This window comes from Papaver somniferum, chromosome 1, assembly GCF_003573695.1.
Source record: "Papaver somniferum cultivar HN1 chromosome 1, ASM357369v1, whole genome shotgun sequence".
Lineage (NCBI taxonomy): Eukaryota > Viridiplantae > Streptophyta > Magnoliopsida > Ranunculales > Papaveraceae > Papaver > Papaver somniferum.
Window position 1 is genome coordinate 40123073 of NC_039358.1, and position 18599 is coordinate 40141671.

The 18599-nt window shown below is 34.8% G+C and overlaps 1 protein-coding gene across 1 annotated transcript; it reads left to right on the forward strand.

The window, feature by feature from the left end:
* The first annotated feature begins 14900 nt into the window (after positions 1-14900).
* On the forward strand, positions 14901-18334 carry LOC113284013 (probable mediator of RNA polymerase II transcription subunit 26c). Its single transcript, XM_026533405.1, has 9 exons — positions 14901-15860; positions 15955-16023; positions 16103-16185; positions 16281-16384; positions 16470-16537; positions 16643-16676; positions 16765-16889; positions 16980-17073; positions 17185-18334. Exons 1-9 carry the CDS (start codon positions 15429-15431, stop codon positions 17289-17291), a joined length of 1116 nt encoding a protein of 371 aa, XP_026389190.1. The 5' UTR covers positions 14901-15428; the 3' UTR covers positions 17292-18334.
* Positions 18335-18599: the final 265 nt, after the last annotated feature.

The following is an 18599-nucleotide window of genomic DNA, read 5'->3' on the forward strand; positions in this document are numbered from 1 at the left end:
TTGGACGGAAATTGCAACTCAAGGTCTTTGAAACAAGTCAAGGAAAGCTTCAAGAAGATACAATTCGAGTGTGATGTTTTGAAAAGAGAACTTAAGACTGTTAGGGAAGCCTTTTAGGATATGCTGAGTGTTGTAAGAGTAAGTATTTGAACAAGAAGTAAAACTTATAAAAAGCTTTGATCGATACTAACTAAGTATATTTGAATTTTCAGTTGGGGAAGGCGTATCGCTATTATGAGGAGCTTCGTGGGGAAAAATTTGAGCTCCATGATTGCTACTTTATCTTGGAAGGCACTATGTATAACTACCCCCTATATGATTAAGTGTATAAGTGCACTGTTATCATCTATTTTATTTCGTTTCCTTCAATGCAATGCTATGCAAGATGTATGCCTTTTACGAATCAATGAAATGATTCTATGAAATCAAAAAATATGATATTCCAGCCCAAGAGTCGTTAATATATATAACTATCCAACCTAACGACTATAAAACAAATTCATAGGGTCGTCAGTAAATATAACTAAATTTATGACGACCCTTGTTGTTCTATTTACAGGAAGTTTTGGCTTTAGAGTCGGCAACATTAAAAGAAAAAATACTAACGATTCTGCGTGACCTAGCTGAAAGAGTCGTCAATGTTCATCAAACAACGCTAACGATTTTTCATAACATGTAAAAGTTGCAGGTGAAAGTCGTCAAAATAATCTCAAAAAGGCTGACGATTACAGAGAGTCGTTAGTTTATCCTACACCCGACTATAACGACCCTAACACTGGATGTTTCAATGGTGGCCATCAATCGACCACTTGGAGCACCATTCAGAAAATTTTAAGAGTATGGGAAGTTTACCTGATTGTTTTGGCCTTGGGGTTCCTCATTTTGAGTGTTGTTTCCTTCATCTTGAGCAATGGGATCTTCATTCCAACCATTGTTCATGCCTTCCTCTATCAACATCTCCTCATCAAACATCCAACCCATATCATTAGTTGAGACAATCTTACCATCAACACAATCATTGTTGTTATTTGAAGCTTCACCAATCTCATTCCCTCCACTTGAATCACTCATTTGTAAAAATCCTAGGTTTTCCTCTCAAAACTCCTCCTCTTCTTCTCAACACATAAAACACATACAACACATTTTCCATTATTTTTTCCTAAAATCAGATTTTAATCTAAATACACTTACCACACTAATCAAACTAATTAATTCCTAATATTAATCATATATAAGGGGTGATCCAAATTAGAATTGGGTGACCTTTTTTATCCCGTAATGCATGGCCCCGAATTAGAAGTTATGGCCCCAATTAAGCTAGGAATGCTGGAGATCAACAACATGTTTGCAAGCTTACTTCGTGAATATCAATTGGAAGATTGCAAAATCTTATATACATTTTTGGTGTAGCTTTATTATCATGGAACAACTTGAGACAATAAGTCAATTATCCGACACTGACCAAACTAAATCTGGATTGGCTTGAAATTTTCGGTTATCCTAGTGGGTTTTTTGTTTTTATTCATAGTAGGTAGTAGTTTCTAGTTTCTATAGTTCTTACTTCTTAGTTACACTATACTTTCTAAAAGAATCCTGAATCCTTTTTTGGCTTTTCAATTTGTTGAAACTTGAAAGGCCATTAAGTTGCCTGTCAAGTGTTTTGTTTGACTAGTAAAGTGGTTTGTTAGTTTAGGTGCGCATTATTACGAGAGAGTTGCCAACTCTATGAAGATGCTTGTGCTTGTTTCTTTCTTATTACGCTGATTTAATATGTTGTCCTGAATGTCCTGTCACATAAATAAACACAGACAAGAATTTAATCACAAGGCACAGGGGTACTTAATTGTTAATCTTCTCAATGAACAAAGTCAAACTCAATGAATTTTCATTTGGAGATTTTTTCTTGATTGGATTTCAGTACTTCTTTTAAACATGTTAAAATGTTTGGGGTTCAATGATTTTGAGAAGTCTTTAACGCGTCTATATCCCAAGGATAGGGCTGTCAACGGATAAAAATCCGTCGGATATTGGCAATACCGATAAGGTTAAGGTTAAGGGTTATCGGATATCCGGTATCCGATAATATCCGTCGGAATTCAAAAATTCAATATCGATAAGGTTAAGGATAAGCTATCGGATATCGGATATTATTCCGTTAATTTCCGTTATCTACTCATGATACAAAAAAATTCCAATAATTTCCGTTAATATTCAATAATTTTCGATAATTTCCGGTAATATTCGATAATTTCCGATATTTACTTAAGAGAGACGTAATCAAATGGCTAAAGAGTAAACCTAAAGGGTATTAGGTATCGAAAATTTCCGAAAATTTTATGATATAGTTATACACTAATGGTATCGGATATTAACCTAACGGAAACTCCCTTAACCGGTACCGTTATGTTAATAAACGGATATCCGTTACGTTAAGGTTATCGGATATCGGATAGCCGTTATGTCGGATATTAACCTAACGGAATCCGGATGTTCGGAAACGAATACCTGATATCGAATATCCATTGACAGCCCTACCCAAGGACCACATCATTCATTACCTAATGCTAGCCAGGTCAAGCAAGAAGCAAAAACTTCATCGTGAAAATATCACTGCCCGAATATTTTTGTCGGACGGATTATTATCCCACGAGCGCAGCATGTTATTCTACGTGGAAAACCGCCAATATACCGACGAAGTAAAGAAGAAGTCTAATGCTCATAAGTAGTGTGAGTTCCAGCATCATAATCTGGTGAAAAAGATCGGGATGCGGTTGACCTTGAGAGGCCAGTGCAGCAGCCACCTAATTTGCTTTACATTATTTAACCGAATTATTAAGAAAATAAGAAATCTTGATACTTGATGTTTTTCTAGCTCTAAACTTGCAAGCTAGTTTAACTAAATGTGGACGAAAAGTCTCCAACGACGTGAAAATCTTCTTACGTTATACCATTCGGGGACTCTAAATATAAAAGACAAGTAAAAAACAGTATCTAATTCCCCGCATTTATTTGAAGTTACGGCTGATAATTGGCCTTAAAATGTAGTACTCGAGTTAGGATTGTCAATGGGTATCCGTTACCCGGAACCGGATCCGGTAGATTTGGTTCCGGTTTCGGGTCTTAAAGTTGGACACATTAGCAATTTAGGACCCGACGGGTAATTACCCGATTGGACCCGAATCTAAATAGGTCCAAACGGATAATACCCGTTGGGTACTCGCGGATATCGAGTACCCATTTATTCATGTTTTTGCTAGTTTTAGCTTTGATATTTTACTCGTTTTAAATTTTTCTCTTACACTTAATTTTTATTTAATACATTAATAAGAAATAATAATAAATTTTATAAAAATTATTTAAATCTAAGCCAAAAAGAGACAAATATTAAGTGTTTGAGGTTTTTTTAATAGTTTTCTTAAGACCCAATGGGTACCCGAAACCGAAGGGTACCCGGATATTTAAACGGGTCCGGTTCTGAATCCACAAGTGTAGGAACCGGACCAGTAACCGTTAGGACCCGGATCCGACCTTTATAAGTAGGGTCCGGGTCTCGTGATATCTGGAAGGACCCGGACCCGTTGACACCCCTAACTCGATTACATGCTGTGAACGTGAAATTATAAGAGGTGGTGGACATTTAAGTGGCACAGGACTCTAATTATTGTGAGCCACTAATGGTACAGTCATGGATTTAAGTTCATTTCATAGTGACTTCAAATATCACCTTGACCGGTGGTGTATAATTGGCATGGAAAAAAAAAAGCTTATTCCACTAGCAAAGTTCTCTTACCAAAGAATCTAATAAACGATATATCCCACAATGGTATAGAATTAATTATTGCGTAAATTTATTACTAAATTCTAGTAGTTAAGTTTTTTTCCTTTTTCTTTTCTGCTTGTACTCTAGCATATGAGGCAAGATTCATTTATCATGCATGCCACAATCAGAGAACTGATTTTGATGGAAAAGAACTACAAAACCTTGGAGCTAAGAAACCAAGTGCTCTTGATAAATAAAATCTCAAGTTGGAGAGGAGGGGACCTCAGACGAAAAATCAAAGCACTAATCCAAGTGGGTCTACATGTTTATGAGAAAAGTGGCTTGATACAGATGACCTTTTCTTTTTGAACTATAATTTTGGGCATACCAAAATCTTTCAAGGCATACAAAATAGTTTTTCCATCCTAGGTGATCTTATAAGGGATGTTTATTGGGTAGTTCAATTACCTATATACCCTTGAACTTAAAATCAAAAAATAAACTATCCTAAACATCTTTTCTTCTTCCTCTAGCTAAACCTCCTTTCTTTTCTCTCAGATTTTTTTTCATCACTGTAATTAATTATCGATTCGTGAAAATTCGATCATCGGTTAAATTGAACTATATAAAGGATCGTACAAAGAAAAAAGCAAACGTCAGGTGTTCTAAATCCTCTTCCAATCCATGAATTAAAGAAGAAGAACCAATTGAAGATGAAGGTGTAAAAACTATAATTGTACCGGAAATTGAATCGGAAATTCAACCATTTGAAGCTCCAAATACTGAAATGAGGATAAGAAGGTATTCCCTACAAACCCAATCTTTTATTTGTTGTTTTTCATGGATTGAATGGGTTAAATTCCTAAAAACTTAGGGTTTTTGACGGTTACAGTAGCGGGTTCGGCTGATAATTGAGTTGAGTTTTGAGCCGAACTGTTCTTGAAATTTCTCCCTGAAAGTGTCTATGAACAGTTCGGCTGATAATTGAGTTGAGTTTTTAGCCGAACCCCAAAATGTGTATTGAATACGTCCCAGAACAGTGCCAGGTTCGGCTAATACCTTGCAAACCTTCCCGGCCGAACCTAAGAAGTGAAATTTACCCCAGGTGGTTGTCAGGTTCGGCTGACTCGATTAGATCACTTTCAAGCCGAACCTCTCTCTGTAAACACTTCGAAAATATTGATTTGCAGGCTCTAGGTTCGGCTAGCTCGTGTTGTTGAGTTATCAGCCGAACCTTCTCTTTGCACACTCAAGTTTTTCGATCTTGTTTTGTCCATAACTTTTCGTCCGATGTCGGAATGACCTCATTCTTTTTGCGTTGTGTTTGTCTTTTCATTCTCTTGAAGTTGAAGATAAGATCTAATTGATTTAATGAGTTTAATATGGACCTTGGTATTCTCCATCATTAGACTTCACTTTCTTAACATTTTTAGTAATTTCCACTTTTTTTGTTTGGTTCACAAGGTTAAACACTAGAAAGGGAATATAATAACAAGGTTAGGCGCATTCGATAATCACATTATGTTCCGGACTATAAACATTTACAGGTTTCGGCTTATACGATATCTTCAATATGTGCCGAATCACGAACAATATTTTAACCCAAAAATTAACAAATTCATGTTTGGCTCAGGCGATAATCATATTATGTGCCGAACCTTGAATATAAGAGGTTTCGGCTGATACGATATTCTCCATATGTGCCGAACCAGTAACAATATTTCAACCCAGAAATTAAAAAATTATGTTCGGCACATACGATTTTGGATATGTAAGCCGAATTAGTAATGATTCTATTCCGGGCTATTCAGGATGTTGTTCGGCTTACTATGAAACTTTCATATAAGCCGAACTAGTGTCTAGAAAAAGGATTGGAATTGGAAATTATAGGTTCGGCGCATGCAGTAAACAGATTCAGTAAGCCGAACCGTTCATCAATTGGTAGATTCGGCTCATAGATGTGAGCCGAACCTCAACCTGTTTCGCCGAACCATGATTCAAAAAACCTAACTTTTGATAATTGAGAGCTATAGAAGTGAGATTAAGTATAGGATATAAGTGTATCTGTGTATTAGAAGCATTGGGTTCCTCATCAATGTCTTCATCATCAGGATTTGGCTCATAAAAATCATCATCTTGAGTTTGTGTTTGAGTTTTGAGCTTGAGTTTGAGTGGGTGTAAAATCATTCTCATAATCTAAGAAATCAGCCATTTCTGGATCATTGTTGTAGTTGATATGTATTTTCCTAGGTTTTTTAGATGAATGATGACCCTCCTCATCCTCCATTGAATCAAGAATTAGAATTTTCTCATTTTCTCCTTCTCTTTCTCTCCTTCTTAACCAAACCAAAACTTTGATTTTTTTTTCCTCAAATTTTTCATCTAAACAACTCTTCTAATTCTGAAAATTATTTTAATCACTAAACAAAATATTTAATCACTAATCAAGATTATTAACACTAATACATAAAGGGCAGATTTACCATTAAAAAAATTGGGTTAAAGGGTTATCTGATTCTGCTATTTCACAACCTTTTTTTGTCTTCATTCAGTATGCCTTGAAATTTTTTGGTATGCCCAAAATTATAGTTCTTCTTTTTACAAACCATTTGACGGACCGAAACCGTGAAACCCATCCAGAAGCCATGAAATTTTTGGCACACTGGACCTCAAGTGGGGGCGAGGGACCTTGAAAAGAATTCACCCTGAATATATATATAATTATATATATATTTCATTCAGGCAAAGGGACCCATTCTGATCACTCATCTGATTAAACTGTTAAAATTATAGAAAATACGTCATTTGACAATCAATTAAACTAGTACGACCGTTGCCACGGTTGGAGGACCGACTGAAATAGAATCTAAAGATGGGGTTTGTCTGCGACTATTTTCGTCCCGTTTTAGAAAAGGTGATACTTTCACCCCGTTTTAGAAAAAGTGATACTTTCGCCCCGTTTTAGAAAAAAATAAACTTTCTTCCCGTTTCGGAAAAAATTATACTTTCGCTTTGTTTCAGAAAAAGTATCACTTTTTCTGAAACGGGGCGAAAGTATCACTTTTTCCGAAACGGAGCGAAAGTATCACTCTTCCCGAAAATGAGTGAGAGTATCACTTTACCTGAAACGGGATGTGAAAGTATCACTTTTTATGAAATGGAAAATTAGTCGACCCATAAACCAAAATATGGTTGTATGATGTGTTATGCATCCTTTGTGGTGGTTTGCATAATGGCTATGCATTCGATTTTCGAGAATTGTGCCTAAAATGAAAGTATCATTTTTCTTGAAACGGAGGGAGTACGTCGTTTTATTAGTTGCAATGGAAAATTAGTTGATGCATAAACCAAAATTTTGCTGCATAAAGTATTATGTATCCTTTGTGGTGGTTTGCATAATGGATATACATTTAATTTTCTAAATTGTGCCTAAAATGATAAATACCTCCGAATTTTTCGTAAAAATTTTAAATTTGATATTGTTGTTTGTACTTGTTGCATAGAGTTTTTATAACCTTTCCAACGAGATAAAATTTGTAAAATTCCAAGACACGGATTTTTAGATAAGTTATACTAACAAGCTTATTATAGGGGCGGCATGATTTATTAGAGGGGCGGCATTGTGATAGTAATGTCCCTTGGTGGCATGATTTATTTGAGGGGCGGCATTGTGATAGTAATGTCCCTTTAGTTGGTTAGGGATGTTCTAAAGGGATGTAAATTGACTAGATTACCCTTTTCACCTTAAATCAACCAAAATCAAATCAATTTTTTTTAAACCTAATGAATCAGAAAAAATCAAATCAGTTTTTTTCATCATCTTCTTCATCTTCTCTTCTCCTCCATCAACCGTAACCTCCATTAAAACTGAAAATTTCACCGTCTTCGATTAATCGACGATTTGAAAAATGTTTGGAAAAACCCAGTTAGGGTTTAGTTTATCGTGTTGGATTTAAGTTAATTTTGTATCAAAAATTAGGATTTTGTATGAAAATTGAAATTTCTGGTTGCATGTGAGTTACGGTTGGTAATAACTCAAATATGAACCGTAAATGTAGATTGGGTTGATGTTACGGTTGGTTTTAACTCAAATACCAACCGTAAGTTCTTAGTTTTGAGAAATATATTCAGTTACGGTTTGTATTTGCATCATATTTATCAACCGTAATTGAGTTACGGTTTGTTACTCAAACAACCATACCAACCGTAAATAATCTCGTGTCTTAAGAATTTATCAAATAATGATTTACGGTTCAAAAATTAAGTTGGTACACCAACCGTAGGGTAGTTACGGTTGGTCTCGATTCATAGTTACCAACCGTAATTTAGTTACGGTTGTTGTCCAAATTTAATTACCAACCATAACTGGTTTTACAATTGGATCTTCCCCAAATTTAGCCAGTTACGGTTGGTATTCGATAAGTTACGAACCGTAACTAAGAGTTACGGTTGGTCACGAGCAAAATTGCAACCGTAAGTTCTTCTGAAAATTTAAAAGTTTTGATTTTGTTACGTACTTTAGATAATTTTGAGCGAGAAAAAGTTAATGGGAACTAATTTAGTACTGGGTCACTGGAATCACTCATTTTGGTTGAGTGAATCAAAATCTAGGGTTTCATAAATATCACAAAAGTTTTTCTTTTTCTTCTCCTCTAAACTTTTTTCTTTTTAACTCTAAACATTTGATTTTGTTTTGATTTTGAGTTAATATAAGTGAAATTAATCATTAACACTAAACTTGATTATCATCACTAAACTAGGTTATCAATAATGAGGATTAATTTGTCATTTCCAATTTTTTGATAAGGGACACCTTGAATGATAATGTAATGACCCTTTTTGTCCTACTAGAATGACGCCCCTCTAATAAACCATGTCGCCCCTTTAATAAGATTGTATATTAAAGTTTGCTTTCCAATTATACTCCTGAAAAGATAGGATACATAAGGAATTATAGTAATTAGACTAAAAGGGAGGGACATTTTTGGTTTTTCAGCCTTAACCATTTCCAACCTTTTTGTGTCAATTAATCATTTACATTTTACAATTGCTGGTTGGTAATCTATTTATAAAATTACTGGTCGGTAATCCATTTATTTTGTTGATTTGCATTGAGCTTGACAAATTTCTCATCGAAAATATATGATTAGAATTGATTATGGATATGCACCCGAGGAAAAACGTACGCCCTATATCACCATTAAATAAATTAACCGTGGTGCATAGAATTGTGTAATCACACATGCTCCACCTATATTTCATTTGTCAATGAACAATTTTTCTAAGTCCGGACCAATGTAGTTAATATCGGATATCGGTTTATCTCGGCCGGGACCGATACACTGGTACGACTTTATATCGGGGATATTATCGTTGAAATATCGGTTCCAAATTTTTAAGACTATAATTTTATAGCAAACATTTTCTGTTAACATATAATAGATACCACTAATTTTATCAAAAACACAAAAGAGTAACTTCAATAACTTTAAAGTTCACTACCTAAAATGATTATTAAACAAGTTCAAACTAGAAACAGGAGAGTAACTTCAACAACTTTAAAGTTTATTACCTAAAATGATATTTAAACAAGGATATATTACAATTTTAATCAAAATCATACGAATCATTATAGATATCGGCCGATATTATCGAGAAAATACCCTTAATCTTTACCTAAAACGACTAATTTACCAATACCGGATTATCCTAAAAATTTCGTATCGGCCGATATTATCGGGAAGATATCGTATCGCCGATATACTGCTTCTCGTATTACTCCAGAACGATATCCGATATTTCGCCGATATATCGGCCGATATGGCCGATATTGACTACGTTGGTCCGGACTGGTTCTTGCTTGCCTTGTTGGAAATAGCTAGGGCCTGTATATGGACCATATGCTTTCGTTTTCTAAACATAATTAATTAATCTACAATTAGTCCCCACTTAACCAAGTCTTCAACTATATCCCCGGTGTTAGTAAGTGATGATGTGATGTCCTTAATGCTGCTTGACAACCTAATTAAGATTTGCTTGATCTTGTTTTGTGGCTTGGATATCATATTATTTCTTACAAGCAATATGATTTGGAATAGGATATGATATGGTTGTGTAAAATATTTGCATATAATTCTCATTCGCCTATACTCTTCTAGTTTATACGCAAAATGGGTCATTTGTCCAAAAAAAATATTAAAACATGGTTCAAATTGACGAGTAAAAATTAGTATGGATGAAATGGACACAAAAAAATAGCAAAGATGAAACTGGATTCATCCTGAATTAAACTTAAAAAATAGCGAGGATGAAACTGGATGCATCCTGATGTAAATTAAAAATAAGAAAAAGTATTTGAAAATGGGTAGGATGAAACTGGTTACATCCTGGCTAGTTTTATATTTTTATCCATTTAAACAATATCAAAATCTAGATGTTTTTTTCATCCAAAAATTGTTAGATTTTGGTCTTTTTAACCAATTTTGTGTAGTTTATACCCCATGGATATACTAAATTACTTGTTCTTGAATTTAATAACAAGGGGTCTTAAATCATCGTCCAACTGAATCCGACATTCTAAAATTTGAGCAACTTTTTTAGCTAATTTTTTTTGTTTTGGGTCACTTCTAATTGCCAACTAGAACCAGTAGAAAAGGGACCTACAAATGGACAACGAGACGGTTCAATATGAGCTTCATAAGGCCATATACGTATCTAGAAATGAGTTCATTCCATCAAAGACAAAATGTTGGATCAAATTTGATATATCTGAATAGAAAGCAATTGCCAAACTCCAGCTTACATAACGCCAAAGTAGTACACCTGAAATCCCCTCAAACTTCAAACTACCTCAAAGATAAACATTGACATTATGCTTTACTTAGCTGTTCAAACTCCTACCTTAATTTAGTACAACATGACTTTCACAAACATTTTCCTCATGCGAGAACATTTTGTTAACTTACTTTGGTATAACATGACTTTCACCAACATTTCCACATAAGAGATCATTTTGTTTGATGTACGTACAATGGTTAAATCCAAAATTTTGGAATGATGAAGGGAAAAGAATAGCGGCTCTCATTCGTAAAAACATGGATATTTTTTTGTGCCCTATGTTGGTTCTGTCACACCAATATCTATCGGAGTAATCAAGATGAATTTAAAATGCAATATCGAACTTCCTTCTTGTATACTTTTTAATTTTCTTAGACGTGTTTTAAAATGAACTATGAAAAGCTGTGAACTAATAAGTTTGGATTTTTACAACTAACAGTCAGATGTACCTACAAAGGCGAATTCAAAGGGAAATCTGTGTGGTTGTGTAGGCACCTAATCTCTTTCTAATAGTTATCCATCAAAACCACTCTCAAGACTCTACAAAATTACGAGTATAAGAAAATATCTTTACATTTTGCATATGTTCCTAATGCAGTTTTAAAGAATTTACTACAGATTTCATGCTCTCCGCAAGAACTGAAGACATGCCTACACTTAAATAGTTCTGATACTGTCTTTTTTTGTTGATTCTAAGATTAGAATTCATTATTGAGAAGAATAAATTAAAAAGATTTACATCCTCCGATATTGCATTCGCAATAAAACTTGGTGGCTATGAAGACCATACTCTAGAGACTTTGAAAATCCTAGCATGCCTAGTCAGACTATCGGCCGATTTTAAAATGCCATAATGGATTATTGCAAAGTTTAGAACCAATATCTAAAACAAGTGATTGATTCTTCCACGCCACTTTTTGGTAGACCTTGCAAATTGCATCAACAACCAACCGTGCATCCAGCTCGAAATCTGCGTCTTCTCAGCCCGCTCCATTGCAAGTAGCAATCCACCACTTTCAACATGCTCCGCGCCTGAGTATCGATCCGCGTAGATATATATTTTGTTGATATGCACACTTATTTTTTTATAAAATGCATCATACCATATTGAATAAAATGGATTTGCTGGTGGTAGCCAGTGATGTTGGATTCTCGAGCTCAGTTGAGTGGAAAATGTGGGAATTTTCTTATGTTTCATTGTCTTTTGTGACATCATTAGATATTTGGATAAGCCTTAATACTCTAACTAGATTTAGTTTGACATTCTGAAAGATGCATCTAAATCTGGCTATCTAGATCTCCCCTGTCGTACTGGCCATTTTCACTATCCAATCTTCTTCTATAGTGTTCATTCTATCATGAAACCGACTTATCAAGTCTACTACATTACTTATCATTTTGATGTATGTCGTGGCTTGCTCCCGACGTTGATAACCAAATCGTTCTCGAGAAATAGCATTCTGCTGTGTTTTCTCATTTCCATGATAGCTTATCTTACTGAATAACAAAATAAAAATTTCTAAAATGTTTTATTTGGTTATGTATACATTACAGTTTGAATGAACTTTACGAAATTTTAACCTAGTTCTATATTGGTGTATGGAATTTTTTTCGAATTATATCCTCTGTTATGATCTTTTAGAACAAAATATGTCCCCATAAACTATCGTTTTTTCTTTTTTGCTAAACCACCAAATATCATTCATTCACAGAACTTGAGAGATTACAAGTAGGATAAAACAATCCTTACAAACCAAAATACAACAAGTGATATTAACTAATAACCCGAGAAGAGAAAGATTGGATAATCGTAAAAGCACCAACATTTTGTATTCGAAAGAGAGGAAGATAATGGTTTTTGGAGTACTATACAACCATTTTGATATGATTTCTTCTTGAAGAAGATGTGCTCCCATGAGTAGAGAGTAATTTACCCAAATTTTTAATGAAGACGCCATTATCGGAGCACCTTGATCTTGTTGTTGTTCACACATTCCCATAGTTTGTCAGAGAAAAACGTCGTTCTTCAAACTTCCACTTGAACCAAACCAGAAACAGTGAATAAACACCATAAAGATGTAGTCAATGAACACCATAAAGGAGCAGAAAGAAGTGTGAAAACACACGATAAGAAGTCGTTAATCGACAGCTAAGAAGTCGTTTATCAGCAAGAACAGAGAAGAAGAAAAGCTAAACCCTAGAATTAATAAACTACTCTAAAACCAAGCAAATGAAATTAAAAACCTAAACCAAGCCTAGATCTATAATGAGAAAGCAAAGAGGAGCTCAGATCTACTCCGTGGAGCAGATCTGAGCTCATCGGAGAAACGCCAAATTTTAACTGTTTAGCTCGTCGGAAATCGTCCATGAGGAGAGAAGATTTTGAAAAATTTTTGACATAAAAAACGTTGACATATTATGTATATACTCCTTTTGCCATGTATTTCTTTTCCAAAAACGTGATATAAAAATAACGATGAAAACTATGAACTAGTAATGTTTCATTTTTCACAATGAATACTGATATCATTGTAATATAGAGACAATGTAATTGAGTGAGGAACTCTAACTCTCACTACCCACTCGCCCAAACTTCTTTAGCCTTTTCATAGTTTACTAGATTTGTGTCCGTGCTACGCAACGGATATTTTATTTCTTTTAATTTGGTGTGTGTGGGGGCTTCGCCCCACCCAACTCCATAGGGACGCATTTTTATTTGGTGTCAGCAAGGCTTCGCGCCCCCCATGGAGATGCATTTTTGATTTGGTGAGGATGCATTTTTTATTTGGTGTGTGCGCGGCTTCGCCCTGCCCCGTGGAGATGCATTTTCGATTTTGCGTGTGCGGGGCTTCTCCCGCCCCGTAGAGATGTATTTTTGATTTGGTGTGTGCAGGGCTCCACCCTGCCCCGTGGGGATGCATTTTTGTATTGGTATGCGCGGGGCTTCGTCCCGTCATGTGACGATGCCTTTTTTGATTTGGCGTGCACGGGGCTTCGCCCCACCCGTGGCGATGTATTGTTGATTTGGAGTGGCGGGAAAACACATTAAATAGGTGGAGAATATGTGTATATTTTATTTATTTTTCATTTTATTTTCGCAGAAAATATGTGGATTTTTTCCCTTTTATATATTTATTTGGAAAAGGAGTCCTTATATGGTAGATACTCGATTTCCAAATTGAATTTGGACTTCCATAAAATTCCAAACATGACAGGTTAGGTTTCCTTTTGAGTTTATAATTTTTTTAAACCAATCATACGTTGCCAAGCGTTCTCGCGAATTCCAAATTGAATTTGGTTTCTTTTTTTTTTCTTTTTTTCTTATTCTTTTTAAACTAATCATACGTTGCCAAGTATCCTCGCGAATTCCAAATTGAATTTGATTTCCTTTTTTTATCTTTTCCTACTCTTTTTAAACCAATCATACGTTGCCAAGTGTCCTCACCAAAATGCTCGTTTCACAAAACTCAAAAAAGGCTTATTTCGGCCAATAGAAAACGAAGGTTTCCTCACCATTCAACGTGGGAGCTTTATTTGTCTAGGCCTTTAAGTCTTTAGATTTATCATCTGCCGTGATTTGAGTCCACAACTCGTCACCGCCAAATTTTTTACTGACCAAATCTTGAATTTGATCACCAATGACTTGAGTCCACCGTATTTTTTCTTCCTCCCAATAGCAAATCTCACAACTCGGCACCACCAAGTTTTCTACCGATCAAATCTCTTTATGCGTTAATCATTTTTGTTTCTTAAGATGTTTTGTTTAGCTAAGAGCATCTCCACTGCAAGGGGTAAGGGCTTAAATTAGTATGACACCTATGATATAAGACTTTTTGTACCAAAATTTTATCTCCAATGTAAGGGTGGGGGTCATAGAAAATGATGACATGGCTTATTGAGGGTAAAGGAGAAGGTGGAAATAAGATTTCCTTCATGGCCCTAGGTCTTAAGTCCACATCATCTTTTGTCTCTTAATTTAAATAAAAAGTGTAAGATAGTACCTTCGATATTGAAGATGAAAATTAGGTAGAGAGTGTTATTTTTAATTTTTTTTGTGTTGCATTGAATGACCCACGAACAAAAGGTATAAATAACACCTCCACATATCGGAGTGGATCCACATGTGCTGCTCCTTTAAACCCCACCTTAAAAAACGACAAGTAAGTAAACACGTGTGTAAGAATATAAATTTCCCGGGTGGATAAAACTTAGCAGGGGTTTCTGGTAATTTTCAATTTTTCAAAATGGGAGAAAATAAAAAAAAAAAGAATATGCTAAATAGACAAAAACCCTAAAAGTAGAGGAAATATTCACCGCCGAAAGAGACCCGATTGTTCTTCTCTTCTTTCTTCTCTCACTTTCACTCTCCTTCTGTTCCCTTTCTGGTTTCCATCTTCTCTCTTTCATCATCGTCTCAGAAAAAACCACCATGAATGAATGAATCAATCAAAATAACCTTATTAAATTAAATCAAAACAATTAAAATTGGAACAAAATTAACGTGAATATGTATTTATTTTTCCTTCATCGGTGTTGTTGATGGTGATAATGAGAGAAGTTTGAGCAGCAAAAACTCCATTAATTTGGAAAGAAAATTTTTCCGATTTTTTTTAGGTTTTCTAGGCTCTAGAAGGTTCTGATTTTATTGTAGAAGTTTTTTTTGTGATTTGTTGGTTTTGAATCGTGACGGCATTCTTAGATCTGAGTGATTGTTGCGATGATGATGACGATAAATTTGTAGATCTAGATTTTGATATTGATTTTTTCTGAATTAGAAATCAGCACTATCTGGAGTTTTTTAGGAAGGGAACAGAAGAGTATTATTAGAAAAATGGATTTGGATGAATTTAGGATGATATTAAGGAAATCTGGAGTAGATGTATGGAATTTTATAGATACAGCAATATCTGTAGCTTCATTAGATTACAGAGATGAATTGAAAGAAAGAAGAGATGGAATTGTTGAGAAGCTTTATTTACCTAGTAATTTAAGTTGTAGGAATTGTGATAATAATGATAATGAAGTTCTTCATCGTCATTCATCACCAAGAGTCAGTAATGGAGGAATTCAGAATAGGATTGTGGAGAAAGATTTTGGTAACAATCATCATCATCATCATCAGGAAGTGGATGAAGGAATTAATAAGAGAGTTGATTCTCCTTACACTCCACAATCAGTTGATGTTGATGCTTTCGAAGGGATTTTTGATGACGAACAAACTAGAATTCTTGATATCAAAGATCACCTTGAAGAACCTGATCAGGTTTGAAACTTAAGATGATAGTCTCTTTGAATTTTTCCGAATCAAAATTTCTTAATTGTTTTGATTGATAATTTTGTACTCTTTTGTGTATCAGTCTGAAGAAAATTTGGTTCATCTTCTTGGGAGTTTAGCAGATATGGATATTACATTCAAAGCTCTCAAGGTAGTAGTCATTACTATCTGTGTGTTACAGGAAACTGATATTGGGAGAAATTTAAGTCTTTGATTTCTGTGTGTTGCAGGAAACTGATATTGGGAGGCATGTGAATCGATTGAGGAAGAATCCATCTAATGAAGTTAGGAAATTGGTGAAACAATTAGTCAGGTTTGTCAAGTTAAATCCTAAATATAAAGAAACAGAAGAAATTTGATATATGGATAGAGAAATAAATTGATTGATTTTGATGGTTTTATTTTCAGGAAATGGAAGGAGTTAGTTGATGAATGGGTGAAGTCGAATACACCTAATGGTGATGGTGGTGGTGGCGGTGGCGGTGGTAGTGGTGGAGCTTCTACACTTATTGGTAATTTTATCAATTTTCAATTTTCCAGAGAATTGATTGTTTCTTAAAAGGTGTCATCAATGGTTATACTTCTTGCTTTGATCAGATGAAGATTCACCTGTTCAGAACAGCCATAATCAACATAAAAGCAATCAAAATGGTCATCATCATCAGGTAAAAGATCGATTCAGGAATAACTTTACAATCTTCACTTTCAAAATTAGTTCTTCAACTAATTGTTTTTTGTCTTAATTGCCAATTTTTTCCTTCATTTTTCAGGTTCCTGATTTTGCTTATTCTCCCAATCCTAACAGTAAGTTCTTCAGCTTAAACCCTACTCTTAGATGCTGAGACTATCGAGAAAACAAAGTTATTGACAATGAATTGTGATTGAATTGCAGATGGAAGCTCTGGTTCTGATAAGTACAATTCTGAACCTGAAAGAAAAGTGAAAACAGTTCCTCCAAGAAGAGACCCACCTCCTAAACCAAGTCCACACTTGTCTGCTTCTTCTTCTGCTCCAATTGTAAGTAGTCCTCTCACTCTCAACTCTCCTGTCTGTACTTTCTTCTTCTTGTTGTTAATTGTGATGGAATTGGTGCTTTGATTATTGCAGAAACAAAGAGAACAAAAGGTGAACCTAAATGATCCAAAGACATTAGCATCGGCAACAAAAAGACTTCAAGAGAATTATCAAGAAGCACAAAATGGTTTGCATTGCAATTGTCTAGTTTTTGCTAAATTTTCAGTTACTTTTTACTACATTTATATTTCATGGTGCTAATTGTGTTTTGTGATTGTGTGTGTTTTGTTCTGAAAAGCTAAAAAGCAAAGAACAATTCAAGTGATGAACATACACGAGATACCGAAGCCAAAGAACTCTTTCTTTGCTAAGAACAAAGGCGGGTTTCAAGCTAAGCATTGGTGATTTGGTCATGAATGATGAAATCAAATACAAAGCCACCCCCCATTTCTCAATTCTCATCAATCTCACCACCTCCTCCATTTACCCCAACACTACATTTTTACCATACCACCACCATAACCACTATACATATATAAATTTTACAGGGAGCAAAAGAGAGATAGACTTACAAATGGTTTCTACCCTGTAAACTCTCTATTTCTTTGCTTTTTTTTTTTTTCTGAATGGATTCTCAGTTTAATGTGGAGATTGAGATTTTCTTGTTTTTTAGGAACAAAAAAAAAGTAAAAAAGAAAAAAGAAATTTGAGATTTTGAGGTTCTTATACTTTCTTCTTCTTATTGGTAGTTGAAGTACAGTTTATAGATCCCTCTCTTACTCCTTTTTAACAGTTTTTTCAAAAAGCCCGTACACGTGTCATCTTGTAAATGGGTTGCAGGCTTTTTCTTCACTGGTAACTGGTAACGGTATTGAAAGAAGAAAAAAAGTAGGCTTTATTTTCCGAGGCCAAAAAAAAAAAAAAAAAAAGATTTTCTATGAAAATTATGATTTAAAAGAAAAAGAAAAAATTGGTTATTTTGGGGGGAGGTAAATTATGTGGTTAGGGTGTCGTTGAGTATTGGGGGGAGATTAGAGTTAGAACCCAGAAGAGATATGATGGAGATTTTTTGGCCACGTGATTGATGAATAGTCTTACGTGTACATTTTGTGAGGTGGAAAATTAGGAGAAGCAAATGAGTTGGGTGCATCAAATTTTTTTGTGTGAGAGTAGGATGGAACTTCAGCTTGATTATTCCGGCGGCCAATTCTCACTCCCACTGATTTTGCAACTAAGAAATTGTGTTGAAAGTGTAGACTGCGCTCGTTGTAGAAATGGCACTGGGAAGCATTAGGACAATGGAAAATAAATATTCTCATGCACCACGGTACAAAGTCACGAAGCTGTTGATCAATATAAGAGCTACACTTACGTGACTACTAGTTTTGGTAGAATAGTGTATTGGTTTCTAATGTCCTTTTTTATTAACTTGAGATTTTCATTTCTTACGACTTGAGATCATGTGAGGCTTGAAGTTTATGTAAATCGGTTGAGGTCCCCCCACAGAATCTTGATCTACACCAACTATAGAGTTGTGACGATATAGTGCACGCCACACCTGGATCATTATTGAGCGTAACTAACAGCTTGAAGGAAATAAAAAAACAGTATGCACTTAGCTTGAAAATCAATAAGAGTAAAAAACCTATGATGCATTTTAACTTTCTTAGTGCGATGGTCATTTAACTAGTTTTAGTTTTGTTTAGCTGTCCC

Excerpts from the sequence above, each read along its gene's own strand:
- LOC113284013 (XM_026533405.1), top strand. The coding sequence starts at position 15,429 with ATGGATTTGGATGAATTTAGGATGATATTAAGGAAATCTGGAGTAGAT. Across the intron at positions 16,024-16,102 it reads TTACATTCAAAGCTCTCAAG|GAAACTGATATTGGGAGGCA; the intron begins GTAGTAGTCATT and ends TGTGTGTTGCAG. Across the intron at positions 16,890-16,979 it reads CTTCTTCTTCTGCTCCAATT|AAACAAAGAGAACAAAAGGT; the intron begins GTAAGTAGTCCT and ends TGATTATTGCAG.